Here is a 25,458-nt window from a genome sequence, read left to right on the forward strand (position 1 = left end):
CGGGACGTTCCTCCGTGAGAGAGGCCCCGAGGCTCCTCGTCTCGGTGTCTCCGTCTCGGGTGTGCGGTCTTGTGCGGTCTTCGTGTGGTGCGGAGCGAGGGTAGGCTCCGGCTTGCTTCTTTGCCCGGCTCCAAGATGGACGGCAGCGGGGACGGGGGAGGCCGCTCTGGGGAAGCACGTGGCTTGCTGCTCGCCTGCTCCCGGGGCTGCTGGGATGGTGGCGGAGTCCCGCGGTCTCCAGGCTGCCGTCGGGCAGGGAGGCCAGCGGAGGCGGGGCCGGGGCCGGGGCCGCGGCCGCCCCTGAGAGGCACCCCGGCGGCGGAGGTGGCGGCGGCGGCGGCGGCCCAGCCTCTTCTTTCCTCGCACAGCCCAGGCCGCCCCAGCTCGAGGTCCGCGTCGCCATGGCCGCGGTTCCCGAGGTGCTGCAGCAGCAGGAGGAGGACCGCAGCAAGGTGAGGTCCTCCACTCCGATTCCGTAGTCCGGGGTGTTCTGCTCCCCGCTCCCTTTCCCGGGGGGGGGGCTCTTCGCTGCTTGCGGCCCTCCGCAGAGCAGGAAGGTCCTGAAAGGCCTGAGATGACCCCCCTTGGCTCTCCCACGCGTCTCCGGGCGTTCTCAGTGGATTCCCCGATTCCCTCCGAGAACAGGGCCAGACACGCGCGTCCGCAGTGGTCGAGCAAGACCCTCGGCCAGGCGTGGTGGACTAATCCCTGGAGACCCCATAGTGTGTATTTCAAGACTTAATACGGTGGCTCCGTGGTTGAGTGGAAGGTGAACGTTACAAGTCCTTTAACGTGCCAGCGGCACCGGCTTGGTTCCTCCAAAACCGGCGTCTCACCTCCTTTTGCTTGAACTACTGGGGAAATTCCATCCCGAATCTGTAGCGTGTCACTTGCAACTTCATAGAAGAAGCTACGTGCTTCCCAGCGTGATTTTGAGTTGGTGCTTAAATACTTACTGGACTTGTGTTTCAAAGGTCGCGCGTTTCTTGAGGTCCGGTCCAAAAAGATTATTAATGTAATAACGTTATTGCCAATTAAAGACTGACAAGTCTCCACGCTTTTATTGCTTCTTTAAATGTGAGTCCTATTTTGCATAACATACTGGGTTGAGCCACAATCGTGTGGGCAGAATCCACACCATTTTTAACGACAAAAACTTAAGTCTAAAAACATTACCAGGCGATCAAGAGAAACTTGGACCCTTTAGAACTGTCTTTGAATGGAGAAATGCTTTTTCTTCCAGTTAAATTCTTGCGTACTAAGCAACTGGATTCTTCCAACAAGGGTATCATTGTTACTACTTATTGAAATAGTGCCTTGTACCAGGGAGGTTCTTGATTGGGGTGTTGTATTTCTTTGGAAGCTCTTAATGGAGCACTCTATATAAAGTTTTCTTCTCCCTGCCAAATGTAGACAAACTGGGTAAGAATGTTGATTATTTGTGTGTCTGGCACCTTTGAGTAAAAATTTTGATCAGAATCAGCCATGCAAAAGACCTTTATCACTTTAGTTCTTTTTTTTTTTTTTTTGGTTGGTCGTAGGCGTGAACTCGGCCTGGGCGCTGTCCCCTTAGCTCTTCGGCTCAAGGCCAGCACACTTGAGCGACAACACCACTTCCGGCTTTTTCTGCTTATGTGGTGCTGAGGAATCGCACCCAGGGCCTCATGCATGCAAGGCAAAAGCACTCTACCGCTGAGCCTTAGTTCTTATCTTTAGTCACAACTGAGTCTTTAAGATGACTTACTACCCTGGTTCTTAAGCAAAATCTGAGGGTTTTGAAAAGTATGAAATGCCTCCTGACTTTAGTTGGTAAAGGGGCTTTGTCAATTTCCATAGTGCAAAAAGTGGGATTGCAGAAGAGATAAGTAAATTACTACTCTTGACATGTGACTTCATTTTATGCTGCCTCCTTTGATACTAGTACTGTGCTGTTAGAGGATCATGTCTAGATGCTTTTACAGTGAACAGAAGGGCGTTTGCGTTGTGACTAGTGTAAAACAGTAACAGGAGTCCCAAGTGTTGGGACACACTTGCACTGAAATACTTGATTTTTTTTTTGTTTTTTTTTGTTTTTTTTTTTGGGCCCGGTCGTGGGGCCTGAACTCTGGGCCTGGGCGCTGTCCCTCAGCTCTTCAGCTCAAGGCTAGCACTCTACCACTTGAGCCATAGCTCCATTTCCGGCTTTTTTCTTTTTGCTTATGTGGTGCTGAGGAATCGAACCCAGGGCCTCAGGCATGCAAGGCAAGCACTCTACCACTGAGCCACCTTCCCAGCCCGAAATACTTGATTTTTAATCAGTGTTTAAATATTGTTTTTCCTGTGGTGGGAAGCCAAACATGGTTTTATTCTTGCTAATCATGTGCTTTGCCCTATTATTGAGCTCTGGTCTCAGTTTTTAATTTTCTTTTAATATAATTGCATTTTGATTATTTTGAAAGGATTTCAACATTTTGATTATGTTGAAAGGATTTCAATGTGTCTAGCTTCTAGTTACCAAACGAACTCTTGTGGCCCCTACTTTATGGTAGCTTCGAAGAGTACTACTGTCCTCAGTTCATGTGGACTGGATGAAAGTTTTCAGATGTCTCAGATTTTTAGCTGGTGTGGTGGGGAAATGGAGATTTTTCAGACTTTGTCTTCAGTCATTTAGCAACTTGTAGATTTGTCATCATTCCATTTACTGAAAGTCATTGGTTTGGCATTGTATTTAGGTGTCTACTTTTAGGTTCAGTGTGTCTTGTAGGATCTTTTGGAACGAATTATTCCTATTTAACTTAGGGCAAATGAAGTGCAATAGCAGTGGCATTAGTGTTTTTAGTCCTCATTGCCTTCTGGGAGTTTGCCTAGGTTCTGAAGAGCTTTAGATTTCTCTGTGATTATGAATAGACTGAAGTAAGTTGAAAACAAAAAAAAATGAAAAGCTATTGTTAGTATGTTAACACATTTGTAATCTCCCTACTCAGGAGGATATCAGGTTTAAGGCCAGCCTGGACTACAGATGCTGTCTTGAAACAAAGTAGGTGCTTTTCTCTGGTACTTGCATGTGCAAGATAACTCTGCTTTGCCTGATGCCTTTTTTTTTTTTTGGTGGGTCCTGTGGCTTGAACTTTGGGCCTGGGCACTATCCCAGAGCTCTTCAGCTCAAAGCAAGCAGCTCTACCACGAGTCACAGCGCCACTTCTGGTGTTCTGATAGTTAATTGGAGCCAAGTCTCCAATTAACTGGGATCCTCAGCTCTCAGCCACCTGAGTAGCTAGGGTTACAGGTGTGAACCAACCGGTACCCTTTTTAACTGGAGAAACATCTTGCCAAAAAATAATTAACCAAGCTGGGGGCTGGTGGCTTATGCCTGTAATCTTGGCTACTCAAGAGGCTGAGATCTGAGGATCATGGTTCAAAGCCAGCCTGGGCAGAAAAGTCTGTGAGACTGATCTCCAGTAAACCACTAGAATACTGGAAGTGGCACTGTGGCTCAAGAGGTAGAGCACTTGCCTCAAGTTGAAGAGCCCAGGGACAGCGCCCAGGCAGAGTTCAAGCCCCACCACCGACAAAAAAAAAGTTAGCCATAACTTGTGTTAGGTGGATCCAGTTTTTGTAGAAGCTGCTACTAGTGTTAGTTTACTCCATTGACCGTTCTGTGTAGGGACAGTCTTGAACTTTGACCAGTACCATAGCAAAGCCACAATTACTTCTTTTTTTTTAACCTCTTTTTTTAAACTGAAGTTGGTTTTTTTTTTTGTACAGTCCAGGAAGTATTGTTTATCAGTGTTGTCCACACCTTAGTTCTGGACCAGTAACTTGCACACTGTGTCTTCAGTGTCCCAATTATGAACATAGTACTTGAACAAGTCATGATGTACCTACATGTTTATGGTTTCAGGACGAAATTGCGAAGAGTTGGATCCAAAATCAAATCCACCCTTTCTAAAATGATAGGATTTGGGGGGGAGTCAATCAAGTTGTACCAGGGTAGTCTTAGTGTGCCCATTTGTTGCAAGGTTCTTTTCAGATATGTGATTAGCGAATTCTTACGGCTATATATATAAAAGAGTCTCATGGAACTTCCTGCGCTGGCTGGCTTTGAACTTTAATCCTTAAGCTCAACCTCTTGAGTAGTATGAGCCACCAAAGCTCTGCTTGCCTTTTCTTTTTGATCTAGAAAGGAAGGTGGCTATACAGGCCTTTTTTTTCCTTAAAGTATCATTGATTAATCCTAATTTGACTACACTATAAGTTTACAGATTTTTCTTGGGTTGTGGGGCTTGAACTTGATGCCTGGGCACTGTTCCTGAGCTCTTTTGATCAATGCTTTTGCTCTGTCACTTTGGGCACAACACCACTTCCAGTTTTCTGGTGGTTAATTGGAGCTAAGTGGACTTTATTACCTGGGCTGCCTTTAAGCCATGATCCTCAGATCTCAGCCTCCTGATTAGCAAGGATTAAAGGCATGAACCACCAGTGCTAGGTTTTAATGTGGCAGTCTTAAATACTATTAAAAGTGTCTCTACTTTTTTCAGGCTATTTTTTAAAATTATTTTTAAGAAGTATTAGTGTATATAAGTACAGGAGTGTCATGATAGTCTGTACATACTAAATATACATGGTTTGGGTAGTAGATGAAGGGCTTTATCTTTGAATAAAAAATTGGTTAGAGTTTTCACTGTAAGCAGAATCACCCTGGTTCCTTGTTGGATTTCTATGACATAATATTTGTGAACTCATTTAAAAAATAGCCAATGAAGCCAGGTGCTGGAGTCTCACCCCTATAATCCTAGCTACTTAGGAGGCTGAGATCTGAGGATCAATATTCAAAGCCAGCCTAGAGCAGGAAACTCTGAAACTCTTATCTGCAATTAACCACCAGAAAAACAGGAAGGGATATTGTGGCTCAAGTGGTAAGAGTGCTTGCCTTGAGCTAAAGAACTCAGGGACAGTGCCCAGACCCAGAGTTAAAGCCCTACGGAACAACCCAGCCCCAAAAGTGAACGATTTGGTTTCTTAACTTGAAATTAGTTATTTAAGGTTGTAGATGAACATAATTGCTTTTGGTGCCATATTGAGAGATTTGGCTAGTTTGTGGGCTTGCAGCCTTGTGACATGATGATTCAGTTTATCCATTCGCTGAGTGTGCTGCATTGACCTTCTTACCAGGCTTTAGTTCCTGTTCTAGGAACTTAGGTCTATGTAGTTTCCAAATGCCTTGCAGCCTACAGTGTTCTATTGTGGGCTGCTTGTGTGTTGGGATTCTACTGGGAGGAATGGTTGGTGTCAGCAGGGATGGGTCCCATTGGGTCCTATCTCACCAAGATGAGTGGTGAAAATCTGATCACTGCCTGCAGCCCATCTTATTTTTAACCTTGTACCTAAGTGATTTAATTCTTTATTTGTGGGGTCTTCAGGGCCTTGGAGGTAAGATGGACTTGCCTGCCCAGGCTGGCTTGGAACTATGATCCTCAGATCCCAGACTCCTGAGTAGCTAGGATTACAGGCATGAACCACACCTTATTCATGGTTATTTATGTTAATTTGAAGTCTTCCATAAGTTCTTAGTTGTGTTTGTGAGGACAAAGTTGTGATTTCAGGCCTTAAAGAGAACTAGTGGGAGGGAATGGTGAGAGTGAGTTCTGTAATGGCAACTAGTATAGTATTTAAGAAGTGATTTCATTGTTGTCCATGAACCAGTGTCAAGATAGGAGAAAAACAGTTCAGAGTATCTTGAGACATTTTAGCCTTTTTAAACCAAGAGAAAGGCTATGGTATTAGTATCACAGAACATTTCCTTTTTGAGTTGAAACAAACGTTTCATAAGCACATATCCTGTGGATCTTATTTGCAAAAGTTAATACAATGTTTTTGGTACATCCTTTTCCCCTTGTGCTGGTCCTGTTGCTTAAACTCAGTGCCTAGGCTTTGCCAGTAAGGTTTTTTTTGTTGTTGTTCAAAGTTAGCACTCTACCATTGCAGCTGCACAGCTCTTTGGCGGATAATTGGAGAATTTCTGCCAGCCTAGCTTTGAATCTCGATTCTTAGATCTAAGCCTACTAGTGTTGGTAGGATTACCATGGGTGCCTGTCTGCTTTGCCATCTGCGTGTGTGTGTGTGTGTTTGTGTGTGTGTGTGTGTGTGTGTGTGTGTGTGTCTGTGTGTCTGTGTGTGTGTCTGTGTGTGTGTGTGTGTGTGTGTTTTAACCAGTCCTGGGGCTTGGATTCAGGGCCTGGCTACTGTCCCTGTGTTTCTTTTGCTCAAGGCTAGCACTCTTGAGCTACTTGAGCCACAGGGCCACCTCCAGCTTTTTCTGTTTATGTAATACTGAAGTCTGGAGCTCAGGGATTCATGCATGCTAGGCAAGCACTCTTACCACTAAGCCACAATTCCAACCCATCAGTAAACTTTTTGAAGAGAATGTTGCTGATACTAAGTCTAATGCCTGAATGACTTATAATTACCTGAAAGACTGGTGAGTAACACCTTGAGTTCTGTAGGATTGTTGTGCTGCAAATGTTTAGGATGCAGCTGGGAGATAGAGTATTTTTAGCCAGAAAGTGCATTGGTCCTGCCAAAAATACTCAGATTTCTTTAAGATAGTCTTGCTATGTAGCCTGTGCTACCCTGAAATTCTTTTTTTTTTTTTTTTGGGTCCAGTCGTGGGGCCTGAACTCTGGGCCTGGGTGCTGTCCCTCAGCTCTTCAGCTCAAGGCTAGCACTCTACCACTTGAGCCACAGCGCCACTTCTGGTTTTTTTCTTATGTGGTGCTGAGGAATTGAACCCAGGGCCTCGAGCATGCAAGGCAAGTGCTCTACCACTGAGCCTCCTTCCCAGCCCCTCCTGAAATTCTTTATCCTTCTGCCTTGCACTGCTGAGATTTGTTACACCCCATTCTTAGATTTTTTGAAAATAGTTAAAACATTGCTTCCAAATGCCACAATGCTTCTTCATCCCTTACCTTTCCTAGGAGGACATGGTAGGGAAGTACATTGGCAGCTGAGAGGATCTGAAATGGACATATAATAAAACTCTTCTTAGAGAAATCTGAGAGTCATCTATAATACTTAAATTTTTATTGCCGGCTGGGGACTGATGGTTCACGCCTGTAATCCTAACTACTCAGGAGACTGAGATCTGAGGATCCTGGTTCAAAGCCTGGGCAGGAAAGTCCAATTAACCCCAGAAAACAGGAAGTGGCACTGTGGCTCAAGTGTAGAGTGCTCGCCCTGAGCAAAAGAGCTAAGGGACAGCGCCCAGGCCCGCCCTTAGTTCCAGCCCCCCAGGCCTGGCCAAAAAAAAAAATCTGATTCTCCCAAATGACTAATGAAAAACAGGTAAAACTACATGCTGAAGGTCTGCTTTACCTGCCTTTTCTTGATATATAAATGACCATTCTGGGAAGTGGTGCTGTGGCTCAAGTGGTAGAGCGCCTTGAGCTGAAGAGATTAGGGACAGTGCCCAGGCTTAGAGTTCAAGTCCCATGACAGCCAAATAAATAAATAAATAAATAACCATTCTGGGTATTTTATAATGCTTATTCAAGGCTCAGTGGCCAGCAGGGCTGTGTATTTGCTAGAAGATTGCCATTATTGCCCTTAGGTCTGTTGGGTTATTTAAGCAAGTACTGTGGCATGGGACAGCAGGGAGTTTGTTTTGTTGACTAAGCATTAAAAAAAAGAATGCTGAACTTGTGCTTGATGTTTCCAGAATGAGGACACAAATGCTGACTTAGAAGATCCTAGAATTTTGCAGTTTTTCTTCCTTGTTAGTGTTACCTTTATCTGAATGGTTATATGCTACAGTGATAACCCATTTGGTGGTTGGTGGCAATGGAATTGGTGATTGAATTTCCAGGGTTTTTTTTTTTTTTTTTTTGGTCGGCCATGGGGCTTGAACTCTGGGCCTGGGCGCTGTCCCTTAGCTCTTCAGTTCAAGGCCAGCGCTCTACCACTTGAGCCACAGCACCACTTCTAGTTTTCTGGTTGTTACTTGGAGATAAGAGTCTCACAGACTCTCCTGCCCTGCCCAGATTGGCTTTGAACCGTGATCCTCAGCTCAGCTTCCTGAGTAGCTAGGAGGCCCCATTTCCAGTTTTGGAGTGATTAAATGGAGGTAAGTTTCACAGGGATTTTTCTGCCAGCTGGGTCAGATCTCAGCCTCTCCTGAGTGTAGCTAGGATTAAGGTGGGGGGAACTCCTGGTGCCTGGCTTTTCATGTTTTTTTGGGGGGGGGTCCGGTCCTGGGGCCTGAACTCTGGGCCTGGGCACTGTCCCATAGCTCTTCAGCTCAAGGCTAGCGCTCTACCACTTGAGCCACAGCATCACTTCCAGCTTTTTTCTTTTTTCTTTTGTGGTGCTGAGGAATCGAACCCAGGGCCTCATGCATGCAAGGCAAGCACTCTACCACTGAGCTGCCAACTTCCCAGCCCCATCATAAGTTTTTTTTTTTTAAAGACCCAAAATAGGTAATGCTAAGTGTTACTTGCTTATTCAGTGCTTAGGAGTATCAATTTCAGAGCTGGGAATGTGACTTAAGGTAGAGTGCTTGCCTAGCATGATGAAGCCTGGATTTGACTCCTCAGTACCACATAAACAGAAAAGGCCCAAAGTGGTAGAATGCTACCCTTGAGCAGAGGAAGTTCAGAGACTGTGTCCATCCAGGCCCTGAGTTCAAGCCCCAGGACTGGCCAAAAAAAAATTCCAAGTGGTTGGGATTTTGTGTTTAAAAACTGTATGAAATGGTATGTCTACATAAAAATGACTTCTGGGGAAGGTTTCTTGTTATATTGGGAAGTTATGAGTTATCACTAAAACCTAGAATAGGTGGCATGGGCATTTTTCTTTAGTCAGCAATGGAACACTTTAGATTTATTTGTTAGGATTTTTTTTTTTCCGCTTATGTGGTGCTGAGGAATCGAACCCAGGGCCTCATGCGTGCAAGACAAGTGTTCTACCACTGAACCACCTTACCAGCCCCTTGTTAGGATTTTTTTTTAATTTTTATTTATTTTTTATTGTTAGGATTTTTGAAGGCAGTATTTACCCAACAGTAATTTATCCGAAGGAAGTAAGCTTTGTTTTTGACAGAAATTGATCAAAACTGGAGTGATTATAATGTCTTGTGGACGGTGATATTTCATGCCAATTATCAAGAGTACATTTTGAAGAAACAGTACTTGGGTCCAGAAGTTGACCAGATTATGCTGTGATCTTCATTAATAGTTGCTGTTGAAATGAAGTTCTGTCCACAGCTCTTTGAGATAGTCTCAATGGCATAGCTCAGTATCACCTCCACAACCTGATGGTCTTCCTGCATCAGCATTTCAAATGGTGGAATTACAGGTTTGTTCCACTGTTCATGGCTTACTTACAGAACTTGAGTCTTCTAGGAGGAAAGCCATAACTGTGGCAATGTAGGATTTTTTTTCTACAATTTGACTTTTCTTTCCTTAGTCACATGTTTGTTTTTGATGATTAGAGATGAGTCTCCTGCGCTGGCTTCAAAGATCCACGGATGGATCTCAGCCTCCTAAGTAGCTAGACTTATAGATGTGAGGCACTAGCAACCAGCTTTGTATTTAGGCTATAGCTGATTGGACCAGATGTTTTACTTACTTAGAAACTAAAGTGTATTCTTGATATTGTATATTTTTATCCACTTAGCTCTAGCTTTCCTCCTCGCCTTCTGTTTTACATAATCTAGAGAGTTGTGGTGATTTTTCTTTACTATTTTGGTAATAGAGCAAAAGGAATGGGGAAATAAGAATTGTTACTATTCTCCCTACTCTTTTAATCATTAGTACCCAGTTCTTTTGCTCTAACTAGTTATTTTGGAGATGGATTCTTACAGACTTCTGTCTGGACTGGCCTCAAACTGATCTTCCAGGTTCCAGCTTCCTCACCCTTCCCATCAGATTTCTTAGTTGTTTGCTACAAATCTCTGGATATAAGTTGGTCCACTTCTTTCTTTCTTTTTTTTTTTTTTTTTTCCGGTCGTGGGGTCTGAACTCTGGGCCTGGGCTCTGCCCCTCAACTCTTCAGCTCAAGGCTAGCACTCTACCACTTGAGTCACAGCGCCACTTCCGGCTTTTTTCCTTTTGCTTATGTGGTGCTGAGGAATCGAACCCAGGGCCTCAGGCATGCAAGGCAAGCGCTCTACTGCTGAGCCACCTTCCCAGCCCCTGGTCCACTTATTTCTATACTCAGGTCCTATATTGTGTGACTCTTTGCCATCATGGGTTTTTCCAGAGTCATCTTTCAGATCTTTGGTGTAATTGATGGATTTTGGATGTTCTTTGAATATTGCCATTTATGTAAGAAGCTAGTAATCCACTGTGTGCACTGGAGTATATAGTTAAATATGTTTCTCATGTGTGTCCATGTTACAATCATACAATTGGTCTATTCAGGTTGCAAGAATACTCTCATCACATGGATTAAACAGCAAGTTTCCTAAATCTGAAGATCATTTTTGTGTGTATGTATACATATACATATATATATATATATATATATATATAGAGAGAGAGAGAGAGAGAGAGAGAGAGAGAGAGAGAGACTTTAACTCTTCCCAAACTTTTTAGGGTTGAAGTCAGTTTGAGACTAATAATACAATAATGTGTTTCAGCTGAGATCTGTGTCTGTAGACCTGAACATTGATCCCTCACTTCAGATCGACATACCTGATGCACTCAGTGAGCGAGATAAGGTCAAATTTACAGTGCACACTAAGGTAAGCTTACTAGGCAAAGTACAGCCTGAAGTGTCTTGTCTACATAGTACAAATTTTCAGCCTGTTTTTAAATTTGAATCAAGGGGGCACTGCTAATAACATTCTAATTCTGAAGTAAATTCTCTTGGTACTTTAGCCTGATCTGTAATACTTGAGTTTTTTAGGGGTGAGCATGAAAACAGGCTGCATAGTTTCTGCTTGTTGACCTGTTCAAAGTAAATGAAATTAATTCACTGGAATGAAAGTGAAGCTGAGTAAACAGTAGGTTAGACTTCTTTAAAACAGCAACTGTACTTTTAAATTGGGAGTAACTGGTAACTTCATATTTTTACTAGTAGATTTTTATGTTTATGGTCAGGAAGAGAATGGTGAAAAAAGTTATTTACAGACCATGTTGTGTCTTAGCTATAGTTTTTATAGTGGTGATAGGATCATGTGTTACAGCTTTGTTTATTTGTATCTTAATGTGATGTTGTATTATGCAGAATTTTCCCATGGTACAGCCCCAGGAAACCCAAGACACTTAATCAGGTAATGTTACCACTTCTTTCTTTACAGACCACACTGCCCGTGTTTCAGAGCCCAGAGTTTTCTGTTACAAGGCAACATGAAGACTTTGTGTGGTTACACGACACACTTATTGAAACAACGGACTATGCTGGACTTATTGTGAGTGCATTTTAAAAAAATAAGTAATTAACCTATTTCCATCTACCTTGCTATTTCTATTATGTATGTTTAAGGGTACTTAACCTATTTTTTATAACTGGTTGTACAAAGTAATTCTAGAGTCATTAATTCTTTTAGACTGTTAATACATGGAGAATAATGCTGGAGTTATGAGATTAAGCATATAAAATAAGCTTTAAGGGTAAACAGTTTAAGTATTAAAGTCTTAACCAACTTAGGCTTTATTTTTCTATGGTATCTTCAGGCATCATTAGAATTGATATATAAGAGAACATTGCCAATACAACAGTAATGAAGGAGACCAGGTATCAGCACTGAAGATGAGTTATCTTAGCTGATTTAAAGTGAGAATTAAGTACGTATTACCTGCCAAGAATCTTTCTGTTTTTGTGTTGGTACTGGGGTTTGAGCCCTCAGTGTTTCTGGCTCTCACTTTGTATTTTTGCTCAAGGCTGGCTTTCTACCACTTGAGGCACTTGTTCATTTCCAGCTTCTTGATGGCTATAATTGGAGGAATCTTTTTTTTTTCTTTTGGTTGATCATGGGGCTTGGGTGCTATCCCTGGACTCTTCAGTTCAAGGCCAGTGCTCTACTGCTTGAGCCACAGCGCCACTTTGGTTTTGAGTGATTTTTTTGGGGGGGGAGGAGATAGGAGTCTCATGCCAATGCTGGCTTTGAATGGTGATCCTCTGGCGCCCAGCTAATTGGAGGAATTTTGATGCTTAGATCTCAGCTTCTTGAGTAAGTAGGATTATTGATGTAAGCTACCAGCACCAAGCTTAGGACATACTTCAGTAATCAACCAAAATTAGTACTTGCAGTGTGATAGTCCTGGGGATTTAACTTGGAGCCTTGGTACTCTCCCACAGTGTTTTTTTTTGGGGGGGGCAGTCATGGGGACTGAACTCTGGGCCTGGGTGCTGTCCCTCAGCTCTTCAGCTCAAGGCTAGTGCTCTACCACTTGAGCCACAATGCCACTTCTGGCTTTTTCTGCTTATGTGGTGCTGAGGAATCTAACCCAGGGACTCATGCATGCAAGGCAAGCACTCTACCACTGAACCACCTTCCCAGCCCTGTCCCAGTTTATGCTCAGGGCTAGTGCTCTCCCACTTGAGCCATACCTCCACTTCTAGCTTTTTTTTTTTTTTTTTGCCGGTCATGGGGCCTGAACTCTGGGCCTGGGCGCTATCTCAGCTCTTCAGCTCAAGGCTAGCACTATACCACTGGAACCATAGCGCCTCTTTCAGCTTTTCTGCTTATGTGGTGCCGAGGAATCGAACCCAGGGCCTCATGCATGTGAGGCAAGCACTCTACCACTGAGCTACCTTCCCAGCCCCTCACTTCTAGCTTTTTGGTGTTAATTGGCAATAAGTCTTACAGGCTTTCCTGCCCTAACTTGCTTTTAAACCTTGATTCTCCTGAGGATTACTGGTGTGAGCCACTGACACTAGCTGTATTAGTATATAGTACTTTTTGTGTGTGTGGTACTGGGCTTAAAATGGCATTGTGTGTACAAAACCAGGCAAGTGCTTTTACCACTGAGATATGTCCCCTATCAAAAAGTGAGAAGCTAAAGGATTATCCATTGGGACTCAAATTATTTTGATGACCGTTAAGTGATCAGAGAGAAAATGGTTTCAGTGAAATTACAGTTGACTTAGCTACTTGACTGTGGTGGCCATCTGTGATAGCAAAAGCTGTGTGTGGAACCGGTTAGCATTTACAACTGGGGAAAGGTGTTCACAAGTTACTGCACTGCATCTGCTGCAGATTCCTCCAGCTCCTACAAAACCAGACTTTGATGGCCCTCGAGAGAAAATGCAGAAACTGGGAGAGGGGGAAGGGTCTATGACCAAAGAAGAATTTGCTAAGATGAAACAAGAACTAGAAGCGTAAGTAGATTTTCTTTGGCCTTTTTTGTGTGAAAATTAGAAAATGTGTTCTGTGAATATGAATGGGAAAAATCTAACAACTTCTCTAAAAAAAAGTTACAGCAAGCTGGGTGGCTCACACCTGTAATCCTAGCTCTCAGGAGGCTGAGATCTGAGGATTGCGGTTCAAAACCAGCCTGGGCAGGAAAGCCGTGAGACTCTTATTCCAATAAACCTTGGACTCTGGGCCTGGGTGCTGTCCCTCAGTGCTTCAGCTCAAGGCAACTACTCTACCATAGCACCACTTCTGGTGGTTTATTGGAGTCTCAAGGATGTTCCTGCCCCTGTGGATCCTCAGATCTTGCTCAGCCTCCTTAGTAGCTAGGATTACAGGCGTGAATCACTTACACCCAGCTTCCTGGTGGATTCTTAGCTTAAAAAGGACCTCTTTCCATTCTTTCCATTATCAATCTGTTGGAATTAAGGTGTCTATTTTAGCAGTGGTATTTCCAAGAGGAAGTATTCATACTAAGTGTCTTGGCACATATTGCCTGTCTGGACTAGCTTACCAGTAAACAACCAAGCAGGTAGTTTAATTTTCAGGTTCTTATAATTAGGAAGCTTAATGACCTTTATGCCTACATTGTGTACATTTAGATAAATCTACTGTATAACTCTTGTTAATTCCCAAACCTTATTATGCACCATCTGTGTGTATACATTACTACTAGAAGCAAATGTGCTGAGCCGGGTACCGGTGGCTCACGCCTGTAATCCTAGCTACTCAGGAGGCTGAGATCTGAGGATCATAGTTCAAAGCCAGCCTGGGCAGGAAACTCTTGTGAAATTCTTATCTCCAATAAACCATCAGAATGGGGCTGGGAAGGTGGCTCAGTGGTAGAGCGCTTGCCTTGCATGCATGAGGCCCTGGGTTCGATTCCTCAGCACCACATAAGAAAAAAGAAAAAAGCCGGAAGTGGCACTGTGGCTCAAGTGGTAGAGTGATAGCCTTGAGCTGAAGAGCTGAGGGACAGTGCCCAGGCCCAGAGTTCAGACCCCACGTCTGGCAAAAAAAAACAAAAAAACAAGAAAAACAATAAGCCATCAGAAAACCGGAAGTGGTGCTGTATCTCAAGGGATAGAGCGCTAGCCTTGAGCTGAAGAGCTGAGAAACAGCGCTCAGGCACAGAGTTCAAGCCCCATGACCAACAACAACAAACAAATGTTCTGTATCCACTAGATAACTACCACAATTGGCATGTAGGTCTAAGTTCTGGCTTGAGGCAGCTGATGGTAATACATTATTGATTCCTTCATTGATTCATTCCACAGATTCCAAAATGGTAGCTGTCTTATTTAAGAGATTCCAAGTTAAACCTAAATATTATTTTGGCCCAATTACAGTATTTAACTTAGTGACATCAGTTAACCAGGAGTTTAGTGGTATTGGTCAGATAGTTGAATAATGCTAGCTGAATTTTGTATATTCTTGTCTTTTCAGTGAGTATCTAGCTGTCTTTAAGAAGACTGTGTCCTCCCATGAAGTCTTTCTTCAGCGACTTTCATCTCATCCTGTTCTTAGTAAAGATAGAAACTTCCATGTGTTTCTGGAATATGATCAAGATGTAAGGCAATTTTATTTCCTTCCCATGGTCCAGCTGAAATGCATTACTTACTATCAAAAATACTTTATTCCTTTTGGAGAAAAAATATCCTTAGCAACAGTATAGAAACAATTATCCTTAGAAAAAATATCCTTACTAACAATATATATAGAAGAGTGAGGGAAGGGGTAACATTGTCCAAAAAGAGAAGTACTCATTACCTGACTTGTAACTGTGACTCCTGTATATCACCTTTATAAAAACAACTGAAAAAAAAAGGAATGTAAAAACAATGGAAATTTTTTTTTAAAATTTTTATTTTTTGTGAACATACTGTATCAATGGAAAAAATTTTAAATGCTGCTTTGTGCATATATCTATTATAAAAATGTCATTCTTCCAAAGACAAGTATTTTCCCATTAAGTTTGGTAACCTTAGAATCTTTTTATTTCTTCCTGGATACCTTTCTTTTTGAAATACTACTCTTTTTTTTTTCATGTTAGATATTTTTATTATCTATAAGTAGTTCTACAAAGGAGTTTCTATTCAACAAATCAGTTTACTTCTTTGAGCCACAGCTCCACTTTGGGATTTTGAGTGGTTAATTGGAGATAACTTTTAACTGTGGTCCTCAAGTCTGGGCCTCCTGTGTAGCTAGGGTTGCAGGTATGAGTCACTGGTGCTGAGCATTTTTATTTTTTTGAGATGTGTTCTGTTATGTAGCAATTGGCTGTATTGCCTGGGTTGGCCTTAAAACATTTCATGATCTTCCTGTCTCAATCTTCTAAGAGCTGATATTAAAAACAAGACTTCTTGTTTTTCTTTTTTTTTGGGGGGGGGTCCAGTTTTGGGCCTGAACTCTGGGCCTGGGCACTGTCCCTCAGCTCTTCAGCTCAAGGCTAGCACTCTACCACTTGAGCCACAGCGCCACTTCCGGCTTTTTTCTTTTTTGCTTATGTGGTGCTGAGGAATCAAACTCAGGGCCTCATGCATGCAAGGCAAGCGTTCTACCACTGAGCCACCTTCCCAGCCCCTTACATTACTTCTTAATATTTGTAAGACAAATCCTAACCCAGAAAGTTTTTCAAAAAACAATGTATTGAAAAAAAACTGGTCCTCTTAAAGATTGAAAAGCCTCTAAGCCTTGTTGTCTACATAGTTATTTAGGGTATTTCTTAGGTTAAGATGTTTTAAATTCTGTAGTGTGTGCCTATACTAGTAAGAAGCATTAATTGGAATTAATTAGAACTGAAGATCCTAGAACACTTACAATAAGCCCTTTTTTTGGTTTGGAATCTCATTTTCTAGCTAAGCGTCAGACGGAAAAATACCAAAGAGATGTTTGGTGGCTTTTTTAAAAGTGTTGTAAAAAGTGCTGATGAAGTCCTTTTCTCTGGAGTTAAGGTAAGGAGTTGGCACTGAGAAAACTAATTTTGTAGGAATAAATGTCTTATTTCTTGGAAAGTGATATTTATAAGATAACATATACTTGGGTTGTTTGAAATTGGCTGTTTTCATATATTTTTACTTCTTCAAAATACCTAGTTCTCTTTAGAGAGGTAATAATGAGTCTTTCCATGCTTAAGTATTTCAACTTTTTACCTATCCCATAGGGTAGAAGTTACTCAGTTATCTGAGGGAAAAAGTATGTTCTCCAAAGTGGTAACTGAACCACATAGCTGACAGGTAGATGAGCACATGATATGTACATATGACAGACCTTACCTGCCATGATTAAGAAACCAAACTTGTCTCACTGCATTAATAGATACAGCTTGTTTTCTTTTCAGGGCTTTCCTCTTTCTTTTAAGTTGTCATTATTAACATTTACTATCTGATGTTTTACTTCTTCAAGATTTGAATAGGAAGCCTAGAACATAGGTGCTGAGTAGTGGGGGATCACTGTTAAACCAAGGAACTTTAGACACAAAGTGTATCCATGCATATGTGATGTTTATCCCTGACCAGTGACTGCCTGCCAGATGTCTCATTCTATAGTCATTTTTGTGCTAGCTCTGGGGTTTGAACTGAACCTTGGGTGATGCCCCTTATGCTTTTGGGCTCAAGTCCAGCACTTTACCACTTGAGCCACAGTGCTACTTCTGGCCTTTTCTGTTTGTGGTGCTAAGGAGTCAAACCCAGGGCTTCCTGCATGCTAAGCAAGCACTCTACCACGAAGCCATATTCCCAGACCCAACATATTTTTTTAAAACTAATAACCCAGCAATATACATATAGATCAAGTTGTCAAGGAAGCAGTGTCCCATTGTACAGAACCACTACTAGTAGAGTAGAGGTCTCAGAAGGCATTACCAGAGCTTGTTGTCTATTGGCTAGCCAGTTGCTCTTCAACATAATTGTGCTACTGGCACACGGTCTTGGGGTATCAAATAAGAAAAAGTATAAATTTACCTTTTTTTCGTCTTGAATTAGAACTTTACCTTTGAGCTTTAACCTGTGCAGGTTAGTTTTTGTGTATGTTAGTCCTGAGGCTTGAACTCTGATGTTTGGTCTCTGCTTGGGCTGTGCCTCGTCTCTATGCTTGTGTTACAAAGCTGGTGCTCTCTCATTTGAACCACAGCTCCACCTTTGTTTTTTGGCAGGGGGGGTTTAGTTATTTGTAGGTAAGTCTCACAGGCTGACTTTGAACTGTAATCCTCAGATCTTAGCATCTTGAGTAGGTAGTGTTATGTGTATCCACCACTAATGCCTGTAGGGGGGGCGAGAAAGCAGTATCTGGACTGTTTGAACACAGACTAGCCTTGAACTTACAATCTTCAACTTCCCAAGTATTCTACCCAAAATATTTTGCAATATGAAATACTCATATTCTTAAGAATGTCTGCCTGTTTCTTTTTTCCTTATTTTTAGGAGGTAGATGACTTCTTTGAGCAAGAAAAGAATTTCCTCATTAACTATTACAACAGGATCAAGGATTCCTGTGCTAAAGCAGACAAAATGACCAGATCTCATAAAAGTAAATACCTTTTCCCACTGGCCACTTAGAAGACCTTTGCTAACATATCTACTTTCTTGTGCTAAAAGGGCTGTGCTTGTTTCTCTAGATGTTGCTGATGACTATATCCACACTGCTGCCTGTTTGCATAGCCTGGCCTTAGAAGAGCCCACTGTCATCAAAAAGTAAGACTTTGTTAGAATAACATTTCCCCAACCTTATAATGAATGGATAAGGACTGAACAGTATAGTTAAAAGTAGCTCTTGACTACTCTCTATGGCTTGGGTTCTACACTGAAGCACAAGCTCCACAGATACCTCCTAGTATCCAATCTTACCCTCTGTACATAAGGTACTTCTGACAGTTGTAAGGAAGTGAAATATAGCAGCTTTTAAGGAATACATTTCTGTTATATTGAGGAAAATTTGTCTGTGACAATTGGCTATTGCCATATTCTCTGGTAATGATCTGTCTGTCCTTTGTTTTTAAATGGCAGAGTCTTGCCTTGGTGCCCAAACAGGCTTCAAACCACCACATACTGATCTCTAAGTGTTTATCATGAGTTCTCCATCTTGTACACTTCCTGTATTTTTCTTTTTTCTTTTCTTTTTTTTTTTTTTTTTTGTCGGTCGTGGGCTTGAACTCTTACCACTTGAGCTACAGCGCCACTTCCGGTTTTCTGGTGGTTTATTGGAGATAGGAGTTTCACGGTCTCTCCTGCCCGGGCTGGCTTTGAACCGCGATCCTCAGATCTCAGCCTCCTGAGTAGCTAGGATTACAGGCGTGAGCCACCAGCGCCCGGCTACTTCTGTATTTTTCCAAATACTACCTCTGCACATCGGCATACTACCTCTGCACATCGGCATACTTCCTCTGACTTGAGGTTGAAAGGCTGGTTTATAGCAACCAAGATGGCAATATTTATTGATAGGTAACACCCATGGTGATCCTTATAACCTTGTTAATAAGAATCATCCTGGACTTAAGCATGATGCTAATGAGTGGGGCAATGTAAATGTGCTCTACTATTTAAGAGAATTGTAATTAACATTTGTTTGGTAATTAATCCTAAAGTTCCATTCATATCTTAAGTTCATCCCTGATATCAAGTTTAAGATCTTTAACCTACAACATTGTTTTCAGGTACCTGTTGAAAGTTGCTGAACTATTTGAAAAACTTAGGGTAAGAATTTTTGTTCTTCATAAGTTATCATTGTAGATTTCTTGAGCGAATGGACTGTGACTTTTATTTATTTTTTAATAGAAAATAGAGGGTCGAGTCTCATCAGATGAAGATTTAAAGCTGACAGAGCTACTCCGATACTACATGCTCAACATAGAGGCCGCAAAGGTAAGAAGAGGGAGGGAATTGTTTAACTAACACATCAGTGCTAGACCATGGTACCATGAGCAGAATTTAATGCTAGAGATTTCCTTTTTTGAAATAAAAAAAAGTGGGGGGGGGGTGGGGTAGGGAAGAAGGTAGACATTGACCAGATCTCCTTGTATTATGCCCCTTTTTTGTATGCATCATTGTAATTAAGGCTTAAGAGGTAAATATAATAATGTTTGGGATTGTTTTATTCTTTCCTCATTTACATTTTGACCTGAGGAGGCTTTTGTCCTGTTGTCTTAATCTTAGACATTTTATTTTATTTTATTTATTTCTTTTTTTTTGGCCAGTTGTGGGACCTGATCTCAGCCTGGGCACTGTCCCTCAGCAATTCAACTAGCACCCTATCACTTGAGCCACAGTACCACTTCCAGCTTTTTCTGCTTATGTGGTGCTGAGGAATCGAACCCAGGGCCTCATGCATGCAAGGCAAACACTCTACCACTGAGCCACCATCCCAGCCCTCTTAGACATTTTAAACATTCTTTAGATTTTATTTTCTGACTTAAAAGCTCATTAAAAAATTTTCACGGAGGGGGCTGGGACGGTGGCTCAGTGGTAGAGTGCTTTCCTTGCATGCATGATGCCCTGGGTTCAATTCCTCAGCACCACATAAGCAGTAAAAGCTGGAAGTGGTGCTGTGGCTCAAGTGGTAGAGTGCTGGCCTTGAGCTGAAGAATAGAGGGACAAGCCCCATGACCGACCCAAAAAAAAAATTCACAAAATATTTCATACAAAAAGCATTACAAAAGTAGATTATGCTTTACTGAGCTTTGACAATTATTTTGTTTCATGCAGTTTTTAAAAAATTGCATTACCTATTTTATATTGCGCACATAATTGCCACTTTTAGATATTTGTGGTAATTTGTGCTTTGTCATAAGATTGCAAACATGAGATTGGATCCCAGGGAAGATTTTCAGACGTGGATTGTGCTGGACAGGATCATGTTATTTCACATTCTTAAGTAATTTTCAGTTATTGAATTAACTAGAAAAATACCCATGTTTTTACTCTTGCTTAGTTTTAACATCTGGTCCATAGGCAAAATTTCAGTAGATGGTCGAGATCCATGTACAAATAGCGTGCTAATCTACCTTAACTTTTTTATGGGGGGGTGGGGGAGTGTAGAGCGCTAAACCCAGAGCTTTGTGTATACCAGAGATTTTTTTTGTTGTATTGTTAATTTTCTTCTCAGGATCTCTTATACAGGCGCACCAAAGCCCTCATTGACTATGAAAACTCAAATAAAGCTTTGGACAAGGCCCGATTAAAAAGCAAAGATGTCAAGTTGGCTGAGGCACATCAGCAGGAATGCTGCCAGAAATTTGAACAACTTTCTGAATCTGCAAAAGAAGGTAGAATATTTTTCTGCACTTTTATTTTGAAATTATTTATAGAGAACACAAGTAGTGAGAATTACCAACCAATATCTAGAGCTGGGAATGTATGTCAGTTGTAGAATATTTAGTCTTGTTATCTAACCCTGTGTTTTGTGTTCAACACTTTGTTCCCACCCATCTACTTTATTTATTTATTTATTTTTTGGGTCCGGTCGTGGGGCCTGAACTCTGGGCCTGGGCGCTGTCCCTCAGCTCTTAAGCTCAAGGCTAGTGCTCTACAACTTGAGCCACAGCGCCACTTCCGGCTTTTTTCTTTTTGCTTATGTGGTACTGAGGAATCGAACCCAGGGCTTCGAGCATGCAAGGCAAGTGCTCTACCACTGAGCCACCTTCCCAGCCCCCATCTACTTTATTATTTGCTTACTTATATGTATCCTTGTGTGTGCTCATAAATACATATCTGAGTTCTTGGACAGAGGAAATTAGATTATATACATGACTTTTTTCTATGCCCGTTTTAGAGCTTGAATTCATGACTTGGGTGTGGTCACTGAGCTTTTAAAAATTTTCTACTACTTAAGCCATAGCTCCAGTCTGGATTTTTTGGATAGTTAAGAGTCTTGCAGGCTTTTGTGCCTCAGGTGGTTTGAAACTACAATCCTCAGATTTCAGCCTCCAGAATACCTCATATTACACGTGTGAGTCACTGGCACCCAGCAATACTGGCTTTATTTTTTGTGTTTGTGCAGCTTCTGGGGCTTGAACTCAAGCTCAAGCTTGCTCAAGACTTGTGCTCTACCACTTACTTGAGCCACATTTTCACTTTGGCTTTTTGGTGGATGCTTAATTGGAGTTAAAAGTATCATGGATGTTTTTACTCTAGTTGACCATTTCTTCAAGGAGTCTCCCCTCCCCCCACCCTTTTTTTTAAATGAGATAGGGTCTTGCTTTGTATCTTAGGCTGTCTTGTAGACATTGTAGACATACCACTATCCCTTACTTGTTCCTGTATTTGTGGTGGGTTTTTGTTTTTTGGTGCTATGTAGTGCTGGCTATCAAACCCAGTGTGTATACATGTTGGGCAAATACTTTACTATTGCACTGCAACTTTGTCCCTAGATAGGTAAACTTTTGGACATTATGTTCTCTTAGGATACAGGCATCCATTTCATCCATACTGATTTTAATTCCTTTGGATATGTTCCTAGAGGTCGAATTTTTTAGTTTTGAAGAATTTCCATTTTCCTTGTATTGATTTTCATGTCTTCAATGCAAATGCCTAATTTTCTCTACCAGTCATGCTACTTTTTTTTTGCTTTGATAAAACATTCTTACAGATGAGGAATAGCTTCTTGAAGTTTTAGTTTGTATTTCCACCAAGATTATTGGTTGCTGGGCCTTTTTCATGAGATTGTTGGCATTATATGATGTCTTACAGAGTTCACTGTTCTGAGGACATTGGTAATGTTATGGCTTATATCCCATTCCACTTTTTCACTGCACATTAGTACCTTTGGATAAAACTTGGTCCATTTAAGAAGCACATAGCTGTAACCATACCACATCTAATGTGTCTCAGTGGTGACTCAAGAAAGTTCTGGAGATAATTTCTAAGGATATTTGGAAGATGCAGTGCATTTGAAGGTCAACTTGATTTTTTTTAATCTTTTTTTTTTTTCTCACCATAGAACTAATAAATTTCAAGCGGAAGAGAGTAGCAGCATTTAGAAAGAACCTAATTGAAATGTCTGAACTGGAAATAAAGCACGCCAGAGTAAGTGTTAACTGAGCCAACAACTCTAGTGAACTTTTTTTTTGTGGCAGGGATGGAGGTTTAATATCCTAATTTGTTGTCCTAGTGTTAGGTAGATGGGATTTTCTTTTAGCTTTTTGGTGTTGATCTGTAATGCTATTTAGTGTATGGGAGTGGTCAGTGGGAGTTTCTTCTGCAAACCAAAATATATTACCTTGCAATACAGAGCATTCTTGTTCCCCTGCCCTCCCCATCCTCTACTGTGGTTTGCATTCAGGTCTGTATACTCGGCTGTACTCTGCCACTTAAGCCGCACTTTCAGCCCTGCTTTTAGTACCTAGGATTAGGAGCAAGAGTCTAGTTTCTCCTTGCCTGTTTACAGGCCATTCTTCTAAAGAGTCTGCTTTAGTAACTTGTGAATTTTTCAGAGGAAAATCACATATTTTGAGGCATGCCTAAGATCAAAGCAAAAGCTTGTCTCAATTACCAGAAGTTATTTAGTATCTTGGGTGTTCATGGTGTGTGCCTCTGTGTGTATGTATGTAGACATGTGCATATGTATGCATGTACCAGTGTCAGAGGTAGACTCAGAGTTTGATGTTTTTGCTTGGCTTTGGGGGGAACTCACTTTGAACCTCTATCTTCAAATCTGGTTATTCAGCAGCTTGCAAACGTTTTTGTTTTAAAATACAGTAATCTTATTTGGTCTGGGTATATGTAAGTATGGGTTTCTAAAAGGAATATTAGGTGCTTATGCTTGTTGGGTCGAGGTTAGAGTTCAGCAATTATAAGGACTTGGGATTGAGCTTCACCACAAAAAAAAATATTTGATCCGTTTTCTCCATTCTTAATTAGTCCAACTTGTCAATCTGTAACCATTTGAAAATACCGTTTTTAAAATATAATTCATAGCCATGAAGTACTTGGCATTTTAAGTTTACTGTATGTCTTTATTTTGTGATGAGCATTTAAAAAGTCTTGATTTAATTTGAAATCTTGCCCATAACTTGACTACCAGCAGATCTTTTATAGGCTGAGCAAGACCTTGCAGAAGTGAGTGGTATGATTGTATGATTGCACTGGACTCCCAGTGCCCACTCCCAGGCAGCATTCGCAGGCCCTCCCCTCAGAGGAACTCTCTGGCTAAACTGGGAAAGGATAGGTAGTTAAAATTTTAGGGAGTTAGTGAAGGGATGTCCCCCACCCTACTTTTGATTTCATGTTTCATGAGAAAAGCTGTGTCAGAGTGTGTGTTTCATTCTTGAGTATATTTAGAGTCTAGAGCAGGTTACTTTACCTTGACTTTGATATTTGGTTTATTTGTTGATTTTCTTTCCCCCCAGAACAATGTCTCCCTCCTGCAGAGCTGCATTGACTTATTCAAGAACAACTGATCTGCCTTGCTCTTAAGGAAGGAAACAAATGTGAAAGCCAGCATCACTTGCACTTAAATCATTACCACAGAAGATAAATAGCCTTGACTTTAGTTTAAAATTGTGAATAAATAATATTGATTTCTAAAAATCTTAACACTTAACCATGTTGGTTTAAACAAATTTTCATTGCATGCTACTTGGATTGAATATAACTAATCTTTCCTCTTGCATTTGATACCTCAAAGTAGGCAGAATCTGAATACTGGATTCTCCTGCTGTCATCCTCAGTTGTTGATTGTCAGGTGTAGGAGACATGTGCCTTCTGAAAACAAGTAGAAGCAATCATGTGGCCCATGTCTGTCTCACCAGTCTTGCCCTTACAGACATTCCAATTCTTCATTTGGCATTTGCTCCCTGTTACATCATGGTTCTTTACTTAGATGTTACTCGAACAAGGGCAAGTTCCTGTTTGTCTTCATGCACCCTTTAAAGCTCCATTTTTGTAGTTGGGTCATAAACATTTAATGGTGGGGAGTATATAGGGCTTTGCACATTAACATAATATGGCCTGCACAAGAAAGATGAGCTTCCTCTGGTGGGTAGCATGCATGTTTGGGCTTTTCCTTTTTTGTTTCGTTTGTTTTGGTTTTTTTTTTTTTTTTTTTTTTTTTACAAAGCATATAATAAAATAATAAATCCTGATACTGTATGGAGTTTTTGGGTGTTTTTGTTTTTGGTAGAAAACAAGGCCAGAATGTGTGTCCCAAGAATTGCAACTGAGCAGAGATCATTGGCCTTGGTGAGAGAGCTAAAGAAAAGCTATGGTGCACAGACTTAATCTGTGGTGGTGACAGCCAACAATCTTGATTTGTTCTGCCCTACAGGAGTGTGTCCCTGTAGGCCTTGCCCATCCTGTTGGTTGTACATTGAAGATTGTTTGATGTAGTGGCTGTGATGAAATAAATACCTGTGCCATCAGCTTTCTTGCCTGTAGGTGGCAGGTGAAGACCAGGGCAGCCACCTGCCCAGGCCTTAGGGGGGGTACTAATGAGTAGCTTAGAAAACCTAGCAGGCCTGTTAAGTTGCCCAGATCACCATCTTGTGGCTAAGTACCAGTTGCAGCAGGGATGGAAGTGCCCTTCTTACCTACGAGCTCTAGTATTTCTAGGCAGTGGCTTTATCCTTTGGGCTTAAAATTACTGGTCACACAAGACAACCTCCCTTTCTAAGGCCCTTCTGGGAATTTTCCTGGCCTGGTGTCAAAACAGTTTAGGGCCACGTGATGTACCTGGGAGGAAAGCAGGCAACAAACACCACAGCAGTGTTTGATGCTTGGATGGACTTCCTAAAGTGATTCACTGGAGGTTTAGTGGATGTTCTTGCTTAGTGGTTTTTTGTTGTTGTTGTTTTTTGTTCAGTCATGGGGCTTGAACTCTGGTCCTGGGTGTTGTCCCTGAGCTCTTCAGCTCAAGACTAGAGCTTACCACTTAAGCCATAGCGCCACTTCAGGTTTTCTGTGGTTTATTGTAGATAAGACTTTCTTGCCCAGGTTGCCTTTGATCCTCAGATCTCAGCTACTGAAGTAGCTAGTATTGTAGACATGATCCACTGGTGCCCAGCGGTGATACTTTTTTTGGGGGGGGGGGGCTGGTCCTGGGGCTTGAACTCAGGCCCTGGGTTCTCTGTCCCTGAGATGCTTTTGCTCAAAGCCAGCACTCTGCCACTTGAGCCACAGCACCACTTCAGCTTTTTC

General features: G+C 41.7%; 1 protein-coding gene and 1 non-coding gene across 3 annotated transcripts; both read left to right on the forward strand.

Annotated features, from left to right (window-relative positions):
• The first annotated feature begins 16 nt into the window (after positions 1–16).
• On the forward strand, positions 17–24,414 carry Snx5 (sorting nexin 5). Of its 2 annotated transcripts, XM_070006698.1 has the most exons (14): positions 17–100; positions 369–452; positions 10,613–10,717; positions 11,276–11,386; positions 13,178–13,299; positions 14,780–14,903; positions 16,192–16,287; positions 17,755–17,860; positions 17,949–18,024; positions 18,984–19,023; positions 19,105–19,191; positions 20,432–20,591; positions 22,265–22,350; positions 23,673–24,414. In XM_070006698.1, the coding sequence occupies exons 2-14, from the start codon at positions 402–404 to the stop codon at positions 23,721–23,723; spliced, it is 1,215 nt and encodes a 404-aa protein (XP_069862799.1). In that variant the 5' UTR covers positions 17–100; positions 369–401; the 3' UTR covers positions 23,724–24,414. The 2 variants fall into 2 exon arrangements, with proteins under 2 accessions (XP_069862799.1, XP_069862798.1); XM_070006697.1 differs by lacking the exons at positions 17–100; positions 369–452 and adding an exon at positions 8,078–8,098.
• Positions 5,093–5,330, forward strand: LOC138817396 (small nucleolar RNA SNORD17). Its single transcript, XR_011368849.1, has one exon. It is a non-coding gene; the product is annotated as a small nucleolar RNA SNORD17 (small nucleolar RNA).
• Positions 24,415–25,458: the final 1,044 nt, after the last annotated feature.

This window comes from Dipodomys merriami, unplaced genomic scaffold, assembly GCF_024711535.1.
Source record: "Dipodomys merriami isolate MVZ:Mamm:240054 unplaced genomic scaffold, mDipMer1.0.p SCAF_7, whole genome shotgun sequence".
NCBI lineage: Eukaryota > Metazoa > Chordata > Mammalia > Rodentia > Heteromyidae > Dipodomys > Dipodomys merriami.